The sequence below is a fragment of the Microtus ochrogaster genome, unplaced genomic scaffold (genome assembly GCF_000317375.1).
Source record: "Microtus ochrogaster isolate Prairie Vole_2 unplaced genomic scaffold, MicOch1.0 UNK18, whole genome shotgun sequence".
NCBI classification, from domain to species: Eukaryota; Metazoa; Chordata; class Mammalia; order Rodentia; family Cricetidae; genus Microtus; species Microtus ochrogaster.
The window spans coordinates 1,454,100-1,468,640 of record NW_004949116.1 but is presented as its reverse complement, the minus strand read 5'-3'; the positions used below and the strand labels follow the sequence as shown (position 1 = coordinate 1,468,640).

At 36.4% G+C, this 14,541-nt stretch overlaps 1 protein-coding gene across 10 annotated transcripts in view; it reads left to right on the top strand.

Moving 5' to 3' along the window:
* Kmt2c (lysine methyltransferase 2C) overlaps positions 1-14,541 on the top strand; it is a 171,816-nt gene that overhangs the window by 26,370 nt on the left and 130,905 nt on the right. For all 10 annotated transcript variants that reach the window (XM_013353872.2, XM_013353875.2, XM_013353876.2 and 7 more), the window contains exons 3-5: positions 4,159-4,356; positions 6,534-6,682; positions 7,647-7,756. In XM_013353872.2, coding sequence (XP_013209326.1) covers positions 4,159-4,356; positions 6,534-6,682; positions 7,647-7,756 — 457 coding nt within the window. The remainder of the gene's footprint in view (positions 1-4,158; positions 4,357-6,533; positions 6,683-7,646; positions 7,757-14,541) is intronic.

Below are 14,541 nucleotides of genomic sequence, written 5' to 3'. Positions count from 1 at the left end.
TTTTGGTTGAATCTATTGGCTATTTTTTTTTACTTGCTTTCTTCTCATTACCTTTTCATAATATAGTTTAGTTTTAAAAATTATTGTTAAATTAAGCTAGAGCTGTTCTTCACTAAGTTTAATGGCTACTATATTTAAATATGACATTTTAGTAGTATTTAGCATTTCAGGTTCTATCTGTTTCTGTAAGGCATGGTCTAACCCTGGTGGTCTGTCTTCAGATTCATCTCCCACTGTTTTTGAATGCACCCTATGCATTTTTTGTCTTAGTTCTTTTGAAATTTTGTGTGTCTGTCACATTAGTTGCCCTTTGAAAGACTCCTCTGTAACCGCCCAGCGGGTTGGGGCAGGGGCATGGGATCTTGCTGGGGCAGCAATGGTCAGGAGTCCTCAGTCAGGGGTCACGTCGACACACCTAGTTCTCTATGCAAGCCGAATTGTTCCTTTTGTGATTCCAACCACAAACAGTTCTCTTGATAGTTGGAATGTGGGGCGGGTTGCGCTAACAGATAGCTCTCAAGATAGTTGGGTGTGGGGTGGGCTCTGCCAACAAACAGTTACTGAAGACTGCCCATTTCCTCATTGTGTCCTCTTGCCATTTCCTGCAAAGATAGATTGATGTGAGGGTTTATTTCTCAGATTCCTATTTGCTCCATTGATGATACATAATTTTCTCATTACTTTATAATGTGCTTTGAAGTTAGAGGATGTGATGCCTTTTAAAGAGAGTTTATTCTCCTCTCCCCTTCTTTGTGATCTTGCTTCAGGGTCTCTGTACATATCCTGTGCAGTAAAGAATTTGTAATCCTCCAGCTTCAGCTTTCTGAGTGTTAGGATTACAGATAAGTGTACTGTTTTTGCCTCTTAGGCTTGTTCCCTATGATTAGGATTTTTTTCCTTACATGTTTGTAGTTCCAAGTGTATAAATCTCCTATTACTTGAATAAATTTACATGCAGCTATTTATTTGTTGGCTGTTGTGATTGGGAGTATTTTCTAGTTTTTCAAATAGCTCTTCATTAGCATACAGAAACACTATTTATATGTTTTTTTATGTTTTGTAACTTGACAGAATATTTTTCAGTTTTAACAATTTTAATGGAGCCTTCAGAGTTTTGAATATAGATATTAGTTTTGTCATCAGCAAATAAAAGTAATTTTGCTTCTCTTAAAATGTTTTTTATTTATTTCTGTGTCAGGTTTGGTTAGCTTAGAATTTCTGCCATCATGTTAAAAAGAAATAGTGATAGTAAATGTTCATTATTTTATTATTTATTTCTCTTCATTCTAGGAAACTTGCTTGTACTTTGTCAACTTTGTTCTCCCAGAGATTTATATAGTGGTATATTTTATTTGTGTTTTAATAAATACAGCTTGCTTGAAGATCAGAGGGCAAAGCAGCCATATTAGTCAGCCATACAGGCCAGGGAGTGGTGGCACACACCTTTAATTCCAGGATTTGGGAGACTGAGGCAGATTTCTGCGAGTTCAAGGCCATCCTGGGCTACTTAAGTCTGTCTAAAAGAGAAACTTAGCCCACGTGGAGGTGATCCCAGCATTTAGGATCACATACCTTTAATCCCAGCTCTTGGGAGGTGGAGACAGGAGTGATGTGACCAAGCAGAGAGAGGAGTATAAAGGGGAAGGGACAGGAACTCAGTGGAATGGGGAGTCAGGTTGGAGAGCATTGCAGGATCACCCTTTGTTTGTCTGAGCCTTGGCTGGGGTAAGATCTCTCTAGTGGCTTGGCTGCTTTGCTTTTTTGATCTTCAGCTTGAACCACAGTATCCGTTGAATTTTTATTATTTGTGCTACATATTAATTGATTGAGTGATTGATTAATTGACTTGTTTACCCCCCCCCATGTCTGTTTAGCTTTGGATAGCCTAGAACCTTCTCTGTAAATCAGACTGGCCTTAAACTCACAGAGATCCACCTGCCTCTGCCTCCTGAATGCTGAGATTAAAGACTGCACCTTTACTACCCGGCTACCAGAGATATTTTTAAGGAATTTGAGCCCTGATTTTTTTTTGGGGGGGGGGGGTTGTGGTGAGGTCTTTATCCATTAATTTCTGTTTTATTATCTCTGTTTTCTTTTAAACATTTTTTAAAAATTTTATGCATGTGAGTGTTTTGTGTGCATGTATATATGTATGTATGCCGTTTGTGTACCATGGATGGTTGTGAGCTTCTATGTGGGTGCTGGCAACTAAACTTAAGTTCCTTGAAAAGAACAATCAGTGCTCTTAACCACGGAACCCTTTCTCTAGCTCCTACTCTTCTTTTAATGTTCTGTCAGTGTACTCACTTAAATTCAAACAACCTCTTTTGTAGAAAACTTAAATTACTAATACTTAACTTTTGATTTCTCTAAGTTTGTAACTGATTTTTGGTTAGGATTTTAGCTTCATCTTACAAAACTTTTATTGTGTTTTACTATCAGTGTACTTTATAAACTTTATTTGCATTTTGACTAAAGGAGACCATCTGTATGCTATTGATCATTTCTAATACATTAGGATTTGCAGTGCAATATATTAACTTTTTTTGGAATATTTTCTTTCATTATTAAAAAGTATGTGTGTAGCCAAACATGTTGCAATGTACCTTTAATCCTCAGACCAGGAAGCAGAGTCTGCACAGTGAGTTCAGGTCAGCCATGACTACCTAGTGAGACCCTCTGCCTTACACACAATAGTGTGCGTGTGGTGGTTGCATGCATCCATGCATGCGTATTTATTATAAGAAATATGTTGTGGAGAAGCAGTCTTTTTTATCTCCTGTAGGGTCTCTTTTATTAAGTATTAGTGGTTTCTCTTTAAAATTTAATAGACTAATTTTGAGAACAGTGCTTTTATTGGAAATTTGAGCAGATAATTCAGAATGTTCCTGTTTCTACATTCTTGCTTGTCTGCAGTAGTTTAGTATTGTGCAGTAGTATGGTCTGTTTGTTGTAGTTAATAGATCAGTAATTTTACATATTTTAAACTGAAGTTTTTAGTTCACATTATGATCTTGATGAGATAGTTTATTGGTCTTCACAGATATTTAATGTCATGTGTTTGCTATAACATCTTCATAAAAATTAACCTCTCAGTCTTAAAGTCTTTATTTCTTTCTGTTTATCCAGCTAATCTCCCAATACATTAACAACACAAAAATTTACTAATTTTTTTCTCTGATTTTTCTTCATATATATTATGGTGTAGTATATATAACATGCATAAAGGATGTTTTTAACAACTAAATAAATGTTGTTAGCATAGGCTTTATAGAGCCCAAAAATATGTGGTTGTCAGATTTAATACTTAGGTTTTCTTTTGAGATGAATATTTAGATTTAATACTTAGGTTTTATTTTGAGATGGCCAAGTGAATAAAGTGTTTGCCATGCAAGCATGAGGACCTGAGTTTGAATCAGGAACCCACATAAGGCTGGATGTTGTAGCACACCATTCTCTAATCCCAGTGCTCCTATGGGAGATAGAGATAGGAATATCTCTGGCAGCTGGCTGATAGTTAACTGGTATACACATTAAGACCCTATCTCAAACAAGGTTGAAGGCAAAGAACAAACAGTACCTTAGATTGTCCTCCCGCTTCCACATGCATCATATGTCATGCTACTGTTCTCATGAGAATGCACGTGTATGCATACATCTAAACCCACAAAAATTTTTGTAAAAGGTGATGCTGGGTTTGGGTGTAGTTTAGTGCTAGAACACTTGTATATCTTGTGTGTAAAACTCTGGGTTTGATCCTCAGTACTGCAATAATAAATAAACGATTAAAACCACCTGAAAGAGTCTAGAAAAGGTGGCTTGGTGATTAAAATTCCTTGCTGCTCTTTCAGAGGATTCAACTTCAGTTCCTAATACCAATGTTGGGTGGTTTTACAACTGCCTATAACTCCAGCTCCAGGAGACTCAGTTCCCTTTTCTGACATCCACGGGACCCTGCATACACATTATAGATATGAACCAAAAGTTAATCTTGAGAGAAATCATACTATAGAAAAGTAGAATTGCAAATATATAATTGCTATTTATTTCAGTTGTTTTCATGGTATAATCACAATGTAGATTATGAACATATAGTTAAAATTTAGCTTAAAATATAATTAAGGTTATTGCATAAATCTACTTTTCATTTCTTGCCAGTGAACAACTCTGTGCTTTTTGTTATTGTGGGGAGAAAAGTTCCTTAGGACAAGGAGACTTAAAACAATTCAGAGTAACACCTGGACTTATCTTACCCTGGAAAGATCAACTTTGTAACAGGAGCATCGATGACAACAGCAGCGAGACCTGTGAGAAAATACAGAACTCAGCTCCACAAAAGCAAAGAGGAAAGAGAAAGTAAGAAATTTTGAATTTAAATTGTTGAAGGAGAAATGACCTCTAGCTTATTTGCTTTTGATCTCTTCAATTTACAGTTGAGATTGTTGCTGTTGAACAGTTTTGTATTTTACACATTGTATTTACACTGTCTCATTTACCACTAACACAGCAAACAGTGGCTTTCTAAATTTATTTTACATGTTCGGAAAATTGATGTGGTAACACAAGTTAACCTGGAAGAAAAAATGTAACAAAGGTCATATAAACCAGAAGGGTGCTCACGGGATTTACACACGGGAGGAAGATAGAACATGCCAACGTAATTCTTCCCTTCTTTCTACCAGCTTATGTTTGTAAGAGTGCAGTGTTGTACCCCAACCAGAATTTTTGGCACTTCATGTCTTGTCATTCTCAGTTTAGGAGTGTATATACTTTGGAGACTATTTAGCTTATAACCTCTCATTATATTTATGTCGCCTCCCTCTTTGCCTTTCCTTCTTTTCCACCCCTGTCATAGAAGATACTATTTTAAAAGAAGTATGTATAGCCATTTTTATATCTTTTTCATAGACACATAAACACATTATAGTTACCTAAAACTCTTGTGGAATGTATTCTTAATTTTTTTCAGTTGTGTATTAAGGTCATTTTAATATGTGGTCATTTTAATAGTCAAGGGAATAGAAAGTTTCTGTAATTGATGGAAAAAATATGTTAAAATTAATTTGACTTCAGACAGGCGGTGGTGGCGCACGCCTTTAATCCCAGCATTTGGGAGGCGGATCTCTGTGCGTTTGAGGACAGGCTCTAAAGCTGCAGCGAAACCCTGTCCTGAAAAACCAAATAAATAAATAAAATAAGTAAATAAATAAATTGCCTTGAGAGCATGGAGAGATGTCTCAGTAGTTAAAAGCCTTTGTTGCTCTTGTGGAAGACCAGACTTTGGTTCTCTATATTTAGGTTAAATGGCTCACTGCCACCAATAAGGAACTCCAGGGCATACTGTTCCCTCTTTTAGCTTCCGAGGCACCCTCACACATACACTGGTGTACACACACACACACACACACACACACACACACACACACACACACACCTTTAAAAATTAATTTTGGGGCTGGGGAAATAGCTCACTTGCTAAGAACACCTACTGCTGACTTAAATAGCACCCAGATTCTATTCCCAGCACCCATGTGGCAGCTTGCAACTTCAGTTTAAGGAGATTAGGTGCCCTAGATTATTAGGGGGAAGTTTTAATGGTGATTACCTTATTTTCCATATTTAATGTTGAACACAAGCATTGTCTTTATTTACCAAATGATTTTAAGTTATAGCTAAACCATGCCAGACCACAAGTCTTCCATGTGATAAAACACTCAGTTCAACATTCTTCTTTACTTTTATCTCTTATGCTCTCTTTCTTATTCTCTATGCCTTTAATGTCCACTTTGCTTTTAGTTTGTAAGGTACAGTCCTGAGATCACTTCAGCATCACTTACAGACCAGCTGCTGGTCATCAGAAAGCTAAGCTCACGTGTTCACGTCCTTTTTCCCCCCTTTCACACTCAAATGGGCTTTTGTTTTCCCTGGAAAATAGTCCATTTGCAAATAAAGTTATCTGCCAGCTTTGTGTTAAGATAATGCATGCTAAAAGTTTCTCATGTTTTATAAGTGAGATCTTTCATTGTATTTTTAAAAAACATGGTTCCTGGATAGAATGAGTTACTTTTAAAACTTATATTAAGGAATGGAAAAAATGAATTTATAACTGTAATGGTCATTTCTTACGATTGGGAGAATTTTTTTTAAAAAAAGATTTATTTATTTATTTATTTATTATGTATACAACATTCTGCCTCCATGTATGCCTACAGGCCAGAAGAGGGTGCCAGGTCTCATTATAGATGGTTTTGAGCCACCATGTGGTTGTTGGGAATCGAACTCAGGACCTGTGGAAGAGCAGCCAGTGCTTTTAACCACTGAGCCATCTCTCCAGCCCCGGGAGAGATTTTCTTAACTGTTGCTTACATGAAATAGTGTAATACCACCTTTAATATTATGAATAATAAGAATAGACCAATTTTTGAAAATTAAACTGATAATTAAAGCTATTTGACATACTTTGTACTTACTGTTATAAAATGAAATGATTTTTCCAGTAATTTTTCACAGCTTTTACTTAATTTTCTTTTCAGAGAACGATCTTCCCAGCAGAATGTAGTTTCTTGTGTAAGTGTAAGCACCCAGACATCTTCTGAGGACCAGGCTGGCAAGTTATGGGATGAACTCAGTCTGGTTGGCCTTCCAGATGCCCTTGATGTCCAAGCTTTATTTGATTCTACAGGTAGGGGGCTTCTCTGCTGTTGCAGCTTCCACTTGTTTCTAGAAGCATTTATATTTTGGTGCTTACTCAATAGTAAATTCTAGAAATAAATAAGATCATATTACAAAAAATGTCATAATTAAGTTTGCTTGATTATCATTTGATTTTCATAGGTATTTGACAGTTGCAAGAGAAAATTTCAAAGAACTATGTGAAACTTAGGGAACATTTAGGCTAGGCCTTTTGCCAGTGAAAGTGAAGTGTAAGTCTTTGCCTCCAGTGGTTTACTTACTGTAGTAGTATGATGATCCACAGGATATGGTGCTGTTGGAAATTTTAGCCAATCTCTTTCTTGTTGCAGTTCACCTGATGGTTGATGGTAGGCCAAATGCTGTAGATGAGTGTTCTTGCATGCAATTGAGAGGAGTAGAAGTATAGATGCTGTTAAATTTTCATGCACTCTTATCATCAACTTCATTTTATTTTATATAAAGATACTAAATAAAACAGTGTTTAAATAAAATGACTAAGTGAATTTTGCTTGTGGAAAAAATAATTACTAATTCAATAATTCCAAAATTTCTATATATACATCAGAATCATCTGGAAGGCTTGTTAAACTGTAGCACAAAACCTATTGATTTTGTGGATCTCAATTATGTGCTTGAATTTTCATTACTGAAAAGTTCTCAAATAAGTACTCAAGTCATAGTCTGGGCCAGTTTGAGAAAGGCTACTTTGATAGAATCACATAAAGATACACTTCATATTTACACATTTTGATTTGTTTGTTTAGTTTTTTTGAGATAATTCTTACTCTGTAGCCTTCATTATCCTGAACTCACATAACTCTAAGCCCTGCCTGGCCTCGAGTGGATCCTCCTACCTCATCCTCCTTAGTACTGAGATTACTGCCATGTGCTCCCATACCCAAATTCCAGCAATACCTTTAGTGTTTATTAATTTGTTCCTTTTTCTATTTTAGGCACTTGCTGGGCTCATCATCGATGTGTGGAGTGGTCACTGGGAATATGCCAAATGGAAGAACCATTATTAGTGAATGTGGACAAAGCTGTTGTCTCAGGGAGCACAGAAGTGAGTAGAAGAAACAAATCTTTAAGCCACATTCTTTTGTTTGTTCTGGTTTTGTTTTTGATAGCTTAATATATAATGGAAGATAATCTTGAACATCAGATCCTGTGGCTTTTCCTCTTTGGTATTTATATGGTACTATGGATAGAATCCAGGGCTTTATACATCCTAGGCCTGTCCTACAATCATCTAACATTTATCCAAAGATAAAATTTCATTGAGAAGAATTATTTATTAAGTGTGTAGTATAACTCAAAGCAGAGAATTGGTAATTACACCAACGGTAGTTTGTATAAGCTTTTTCAGTTAATTTAAAACTTCACATTTAAATAAAAAAAAATGATCCATTTTAGAATTAGGAATTACTAACTACATTTTTTGTGTCCATATAACCATTTGTTTGTTAATGTACTTAATTAGAGACTGTCTCTTTCTAGGTAGTCCTGGGTGGAACTCGTGTAGACCAAGATGGTCTTGAACTCATCGAGTTCCCCTGCCTCTGCCTCTGCCTCCAAGTATTGGGATTAAATATGTGTGCCTCTAAGACTTGCTTCATGCAGTGACGTCCGTCCGTCCGTCCGTCCGTCCGTCCGTCCGTCCGTCCGTCCGTCTACCTACCTACCTACCTACCTACCTACCTACCTACCTACCTACCTATCTATCTATCATCTATCCACCCACCCATCCATCCATCCATCTGTCCATCCATCCGTTTTTGAGACACAGTTACTCTGTGTATCTCTGGTTGCCCTGAAACTACTCTGCAGACCAGGCTGGTCTAAAACTTAGAGATCCACCTCTTTATGCATCCTAAATGCTGGCATTAAAGGTGTGTTTACACTGCCAGGCACATGTAGTGACTTTTAAAGACCACCTTTTTCATAGTTTTAAAATAAGACCCTGACTTTAGTCCACAATATGGAAGAACTATGTTCAGCTCCTCAAATGCTGATGAAAATATTCTTTTTCATTCCATTTGTCAGTTCATTTAATCTTTTTTTGGCAATATTTAAAGTAATATGCACACACCCTGTTTTTTTTTAGAGTTTTACCTATTGTTGAATGATCTCAAGAATAAATGCAACAGCTACCTTCCATTTGTGAAGGCAGCAAATCCCGAAGCTATCCTTCTTGTCAACTCTAAATTCGTTTTGCTTTTGCATGAATAAATGTAGGAGAAGTGACATAGCTTTTTGAAAACAACATGAAAGCTAGAAATTTTGACAATAGAACTGTATGTGCTTTAATAAATAAGGTGTTCAGAAGTATAGCTGAGGAAAAGACTTAGGGTCCCAGTTGCTTTACTCATATTATCCAGACCTAATTCATATAAATGATTGTTAATTTAAGAATAGTCTGGAGACACAGACTTGTAGTTCCATTTACTCAGGAGGCTTAGGTAGGAAGATTGCAAATTCAGGCCCAATTTGACTTCTTAGTGAATTCAAAGCCAGTTTGGTAATCAACTTAGTGTGGTCTTATCTCAGAATTAAATGTGAAAGGGGTCTGAGGTTTTATAGTTCAGTTGCAATATGCTTCGCTAGTATATGAAAGGTCCTGCCTTCTACCTTCAGTATCTCTTGACACTCTTCACCTACCAATCCAGAGTGCTGGTTCTAGAAAGTTTATGTTACATTAGTTTACTGCATAATAGTACATTGCTTAGTGTGAACATACTTGGATAGCTAGATTATGATTGTGATGGATGAGTCAGCACCATTTCTTTTGTTAAGATTTTAATTTTGGTTTATTTCATAACATTGAACGAATTATAAGGAAGGCAATGACAAAAGGCTGAGATGACCTGCTATTGTGTTAGGGCCAGTGGCATCAGTAAAACTCATAGGAATATTTAAGTTTTATTACATTTACTTAGTTACATAGTTTGTTCATGAATTGGTGGTTAGAGGACCACTTGGAGTTATTTCTCTCCTTCCACTCTGTGTCCCAAGAATGGAACTCAGGCCATAAGGCTTGACAGACAACAAGCACCTAAACCCACTGAACCAATTCAAGGGCCCTCATGATGTTTATAATGACAATGTATAATGATAATGTATAGGTATGCATAAGTTTGTATGCAATAAAAAAGATTCTGTTTTTCTTAGATGGTAGTTAAAACTCGCTTTACCCTATTTGGATGGAAAGTATACCATGTATGTTGTTCTTTAAATGATTATTGATTTGTATTTTGAGTGACATTTTGAGATCAGTGTTATGCCCTGTTTTCATCGAGGGGGTGGGATAAGAGGATTCATATTTTTTTGAGACCTGCATTCTTTCTTTTGTTATCTTAAGTGCTAATTCTGAGTAGTTTTGGCCAAACATGATGAAAAGCTTACAAAATACTTGGGTGGTGAGGTGGTCATAGAGGAGCCATTGCCAGTGATGTCAAACCTTTACTATTAGATTCAGTCATTCAAAACTTAAAGTAGTGTCAGAGTGTTATTGCTGTTTGTATTTTCCCTGAAGTGTTCCATAGAACACGGTGTTCATTTATTCTTAAGTTATAGTGGGATATAAGTACACTAAGGTTTATACAAAAGATCTTTGTAACTTTGCATAGTAAAGATAATGCCCAGGATACTTTACTTTGTCTGTAATTATCAGAAACAAGTTCTTTAATTCTGAAACAAGCTCTATTTGAATCTATCATCTATGACCAATTTCTTTTTTTAAAAATTGCATATTTACTTTGTGTACCTCTGTGTGTGTGCTTGTATAAAAGTGTATGTGTGAAGGTGTGCAATTACCTTGTACAGTTGGCAGTCTGAGGACTAGCTGAGGGAGTTGTTTTCTTCTTTCACCATGTGTGTAACAGCAATTGAATTCCATTTACTTTCTTGACAGCAGTCACCCTCACCTCCTGAGCTATCTTAGCAACTTCTCTACTACCAATTCTTATTGACTACCCTTGACTTAAGCCCTATAAAAAGTAAGGATATTAAAAAATATTACATTTATTTTGATTGTGGGTGTGCCCGAGACATACAGCATGCCTGAGAAAGTTAGAGGACAATTTGTGTGAGAAGGTTCCCTTTCTCCACCTCTTTGGCCTGGGAATTGAACTCAAGTCATCAAGCTTGGTGACAGGAGCCTTTCCTTGCCGAGCTATTTAATAGATGACTGGCCCAATTAAAAATTATTTTAGCTTATTAACATTTTAAAGAAATGTGTTGCTGGGGAGTGGTGGCGCACACCTAAAGGTGTGCACTCGGGAGGCAGAGGCAGGTGGATCTTTGTGAGTTCGAGGCCAGCCTGGTCTACAAGAGCTAGTTCCAGGATAGGCTCCAAAGCTACAGAGAAACCCTGTCTTGAAAAACAAACAAAACCCAAAAATACAAAAACAAAAATTAAGAGATCGAAATTCTGAATGCTGAAAAGAGATTTGGGATTTAGACCATTTTAGGAGTTGGAAAGACAAAGAATTTCAGGCCTCTTATATACTATAAGACTTAAATATTTAAAATTACATTTATCTATTTGTGCATGTATGCATGTATATATTATTTGCACTCATGTGTGTGTATGTGTTTGTGTTCGTTTGTTCACTATAAAGTGTGTGGTGGAGCCCAGAGGATTAAACTCAAGGCTTTGTAGAAATGCTTTACTGCTTAGCTATGTCCTCTCACCCATGACTAAGACTTTTATTTGGGGACTCTGAGGTCAACAACTGATAGCTTCTTTCTAAATTCTGTACTTTGGTTAATTAGCCACTGGTTTTTACATTTTAAATATTTAAGGAAAATGAGTACTATTTCATAATAGGAAAATTCTATGAAATTCAATTAGAGTCTAAAACATTTTGTGGTATTTGCTAGCATTATGGAATATTTTATTTATTTGTTTATTTTTTATCATCACTTTTTAAGTCACAAAACACATTATACTTACCATGCTGTGACATTTATTATTTTTAAGGGATATTATTAAACTTCCCAGACTGACTTAAACTGGGTATGTACTGGCTTAGAACTTGAAAGATAGACCAACTTCAGTTTTTGTCCTGTCTTTCCCTCTGCCCCTTCATCATTGACATATGAAAAGACAGTTTTGGTTTCTTGTTGTTGTTTTATATACTGTATTTTTGTTTGTTTGTTTGATGAAATGCTGAAAGTGCTTTTATCAGGTTTACAAAAGTTTCTGGTTGAGTCCTTAGTGTTTTTTAAGTGTAACACATATCGAGAAATAAAGATCATTTTACTTCTTTCCTATTTGTATTTCTTTTTCCTTTCTCTTTCCTTATTGCATAGCCAAGACTTCAAGCTCTATACTGGGTAAGAGTGGAAGGAGTCTTTTCTCATTCCTGATTTTGAGGAAAATTTCAATTTCCCCCTATTCAGTAATGTTGTTTTGTTTGTATGCCTGGTCTATTCCCAGACTCTTCAGTTATTTTTTGTCATGAATGGATGTGAAACATTGTCAAAGGCCTTTTGTACTTCATGTAATCAGTATTTTCTCCTTCTCTCCTTCCTTCACTAAATTTTGCTGATTTGTTTGTATTGAACCATCCTTGTATTCTTGGAATGAAACCAACTTGACATTGGTAAATGATCTTTTTAACATGGAGTTAAAGTAGCTTGGCTCTCCCAGTTACACAGCTGCCCCTGCAGCTCTCATGTGGGATTGCAGTGAGTTGACTGACTTAAGGTTCTGTGATTTGTTCTTTGTTATCAGGCCTCCAGATTAGCTCAACCTTCCTCACACAATAGCATACTGATACTCAGAGAACAGGAAAGCTGACCTTCTTTTGATTGTGTTCCACAGTGCTGGAGTAGTCACAATCTCACAAACATCTCTAGCTGGCACTTTACTCTAGAAAGTTCTGACGTATCTTTCTGAAGATTGTGGGTTTTCAACTCTTACTTCACTAAATAGGTTTAGGAGCCTTGTTCATTTTCTCCTGTTGGAATATTCTATATGAATATTGGTATGGTTCATTCTCTGCCTGCCTCTTTTTTTCTTTCCTTCCTTTCCCTTTTCTACTTTCCTCAACACACTTGTTCAGAATTTCAGGCATTCTTTCTTAGTGTTTTTTTCTTTTGTGGTTGCTCTGGCTTGTATTTTTTATTTGAGTGTTCTCAATTTCAGAATTTCTTTTGTTCCTTCTTACTTCTCCACTAATGTTGTGAATTTCTTTTCTCACTTTGCTATATTATGCATCTATTTTTTTCTTGCTACTTATGAGTTTCTCTCATGTTTGTTTTGAGTCCTTCAGGCATTTAATAGATTTCTTCCCCATGGAGATCTGTTGCTGGAGAATTACTGTATTCCTTTGGAGGTATTGCACTATATTTCTTGCATGTCTTTTTTCTTTTCCAGTTAATTTTCTAGAGTGTTCTTTCTCCTGATTCTCCTTGATGTCTGCACATCTCCCATTTGTTGTAATAATTGTTGATCCCATTTTGAGGCATAGCTTGTACAGGAAAATGCTTTTTTGTTTAGGTGAGATTTAGGTTCTTTAGTTATAGAAGAGTTCAAAAGTGTAACACCCCTTTCTCCTTGTAATCAGTGTTAGCATCTCAGTAATCTAGTAGCCATGAAAGTAATTGTAAGAATTTTCAAGAGATATGAGCTTGCAAAAGAGTGTGTCCTCAGGTCCTTTTGAATCTAGTTCCAATGACATTGGCTTATTTATGTATAAGCTGTCCTTGTGTAGCGGGATATGGAGAGAAGCGTCTCTGGTGTCCTTCAGCCCAAGCTTAAGAGATACTTGGATCTGTCGTGCCAGAAATGTCATGGTTCTGAACTAATAACATGTAGAGGATTTTGTTTACAATAATTGTAGCTCTAACACTGTGGGTTGCTGCAATGTCCTTTCCTGGATACAAGTCACACTTGGATAGTCAGTGCTTGTAGCTGTGGTTCTGGGGCTAGAATATGTTGGCAGGACTGTCGTCAGGCGCAGTGTGGGATGGATCATAGGATCAGCTGTTGCTTGTGATTGCTGGTAGTTCTTGGTTTGAACCAGGCGGTCAATTAATCAAGTAGTTCCTTATTCTTATAGGATAAATGTATATGATACCAGGACATGACAAACATTTTTTCATGCTTACAAAGCCAAATGAGTTCTTCTCTAAGTTCCAAGGGACAGTGGTAGGTAATGGAGTATTTTCAACTGAAGACCCAAGGCAACGCCCTGAGGAGGAAACCTTTGTCTAATCTCTCAATGAAAGTATAGGTGGCACTATGATTTACAGTTCAGGTACTGACTGGTCCTGAAACTGACCTCTGCTGCATGGGAGGCACATAAACCCTCAGTAGACACTTAGGGACTACCTTCTGGTTGCTGATAGGGCCTGACAGATAGTAGTAGCTTTTGATGCAGATTGAGTACTAAGTCAAAAGAAGGTCCAGTGTGCATTCTCTCTTTTGAAATGGTGAGTGCCTCAGCAAGTAAAGGAACATGCTACTCAAGCCTGGCAACTCAAGTTTGACCCTCAGAACCCACATAATGTGGAAGGAGAGAACTGTTTCTACACAGTTGTCTTCTGACTTTTGCATGTGCTTCTTGCTTATACATTCTCACGCTAATACACACGCAAACACAATAAACTCTGTGTGTAGTGTTTTGCCCAACTGCTTGCAATAATAATGTTGATTAAACACTGCATTGTTTATCATATATTTGCCTCCCTTAAATTAAGAACTTTGATAGTGTCATTATTTAAATTTAAATTGTGTTTATGTTTATAACCTATAAATTGTTATTATATTCTTTAACATTTGTAATTTAAGTATGGTTATTTTTTGACATTTGATTTTCTCTGAGATGGTGATTTTTTTTA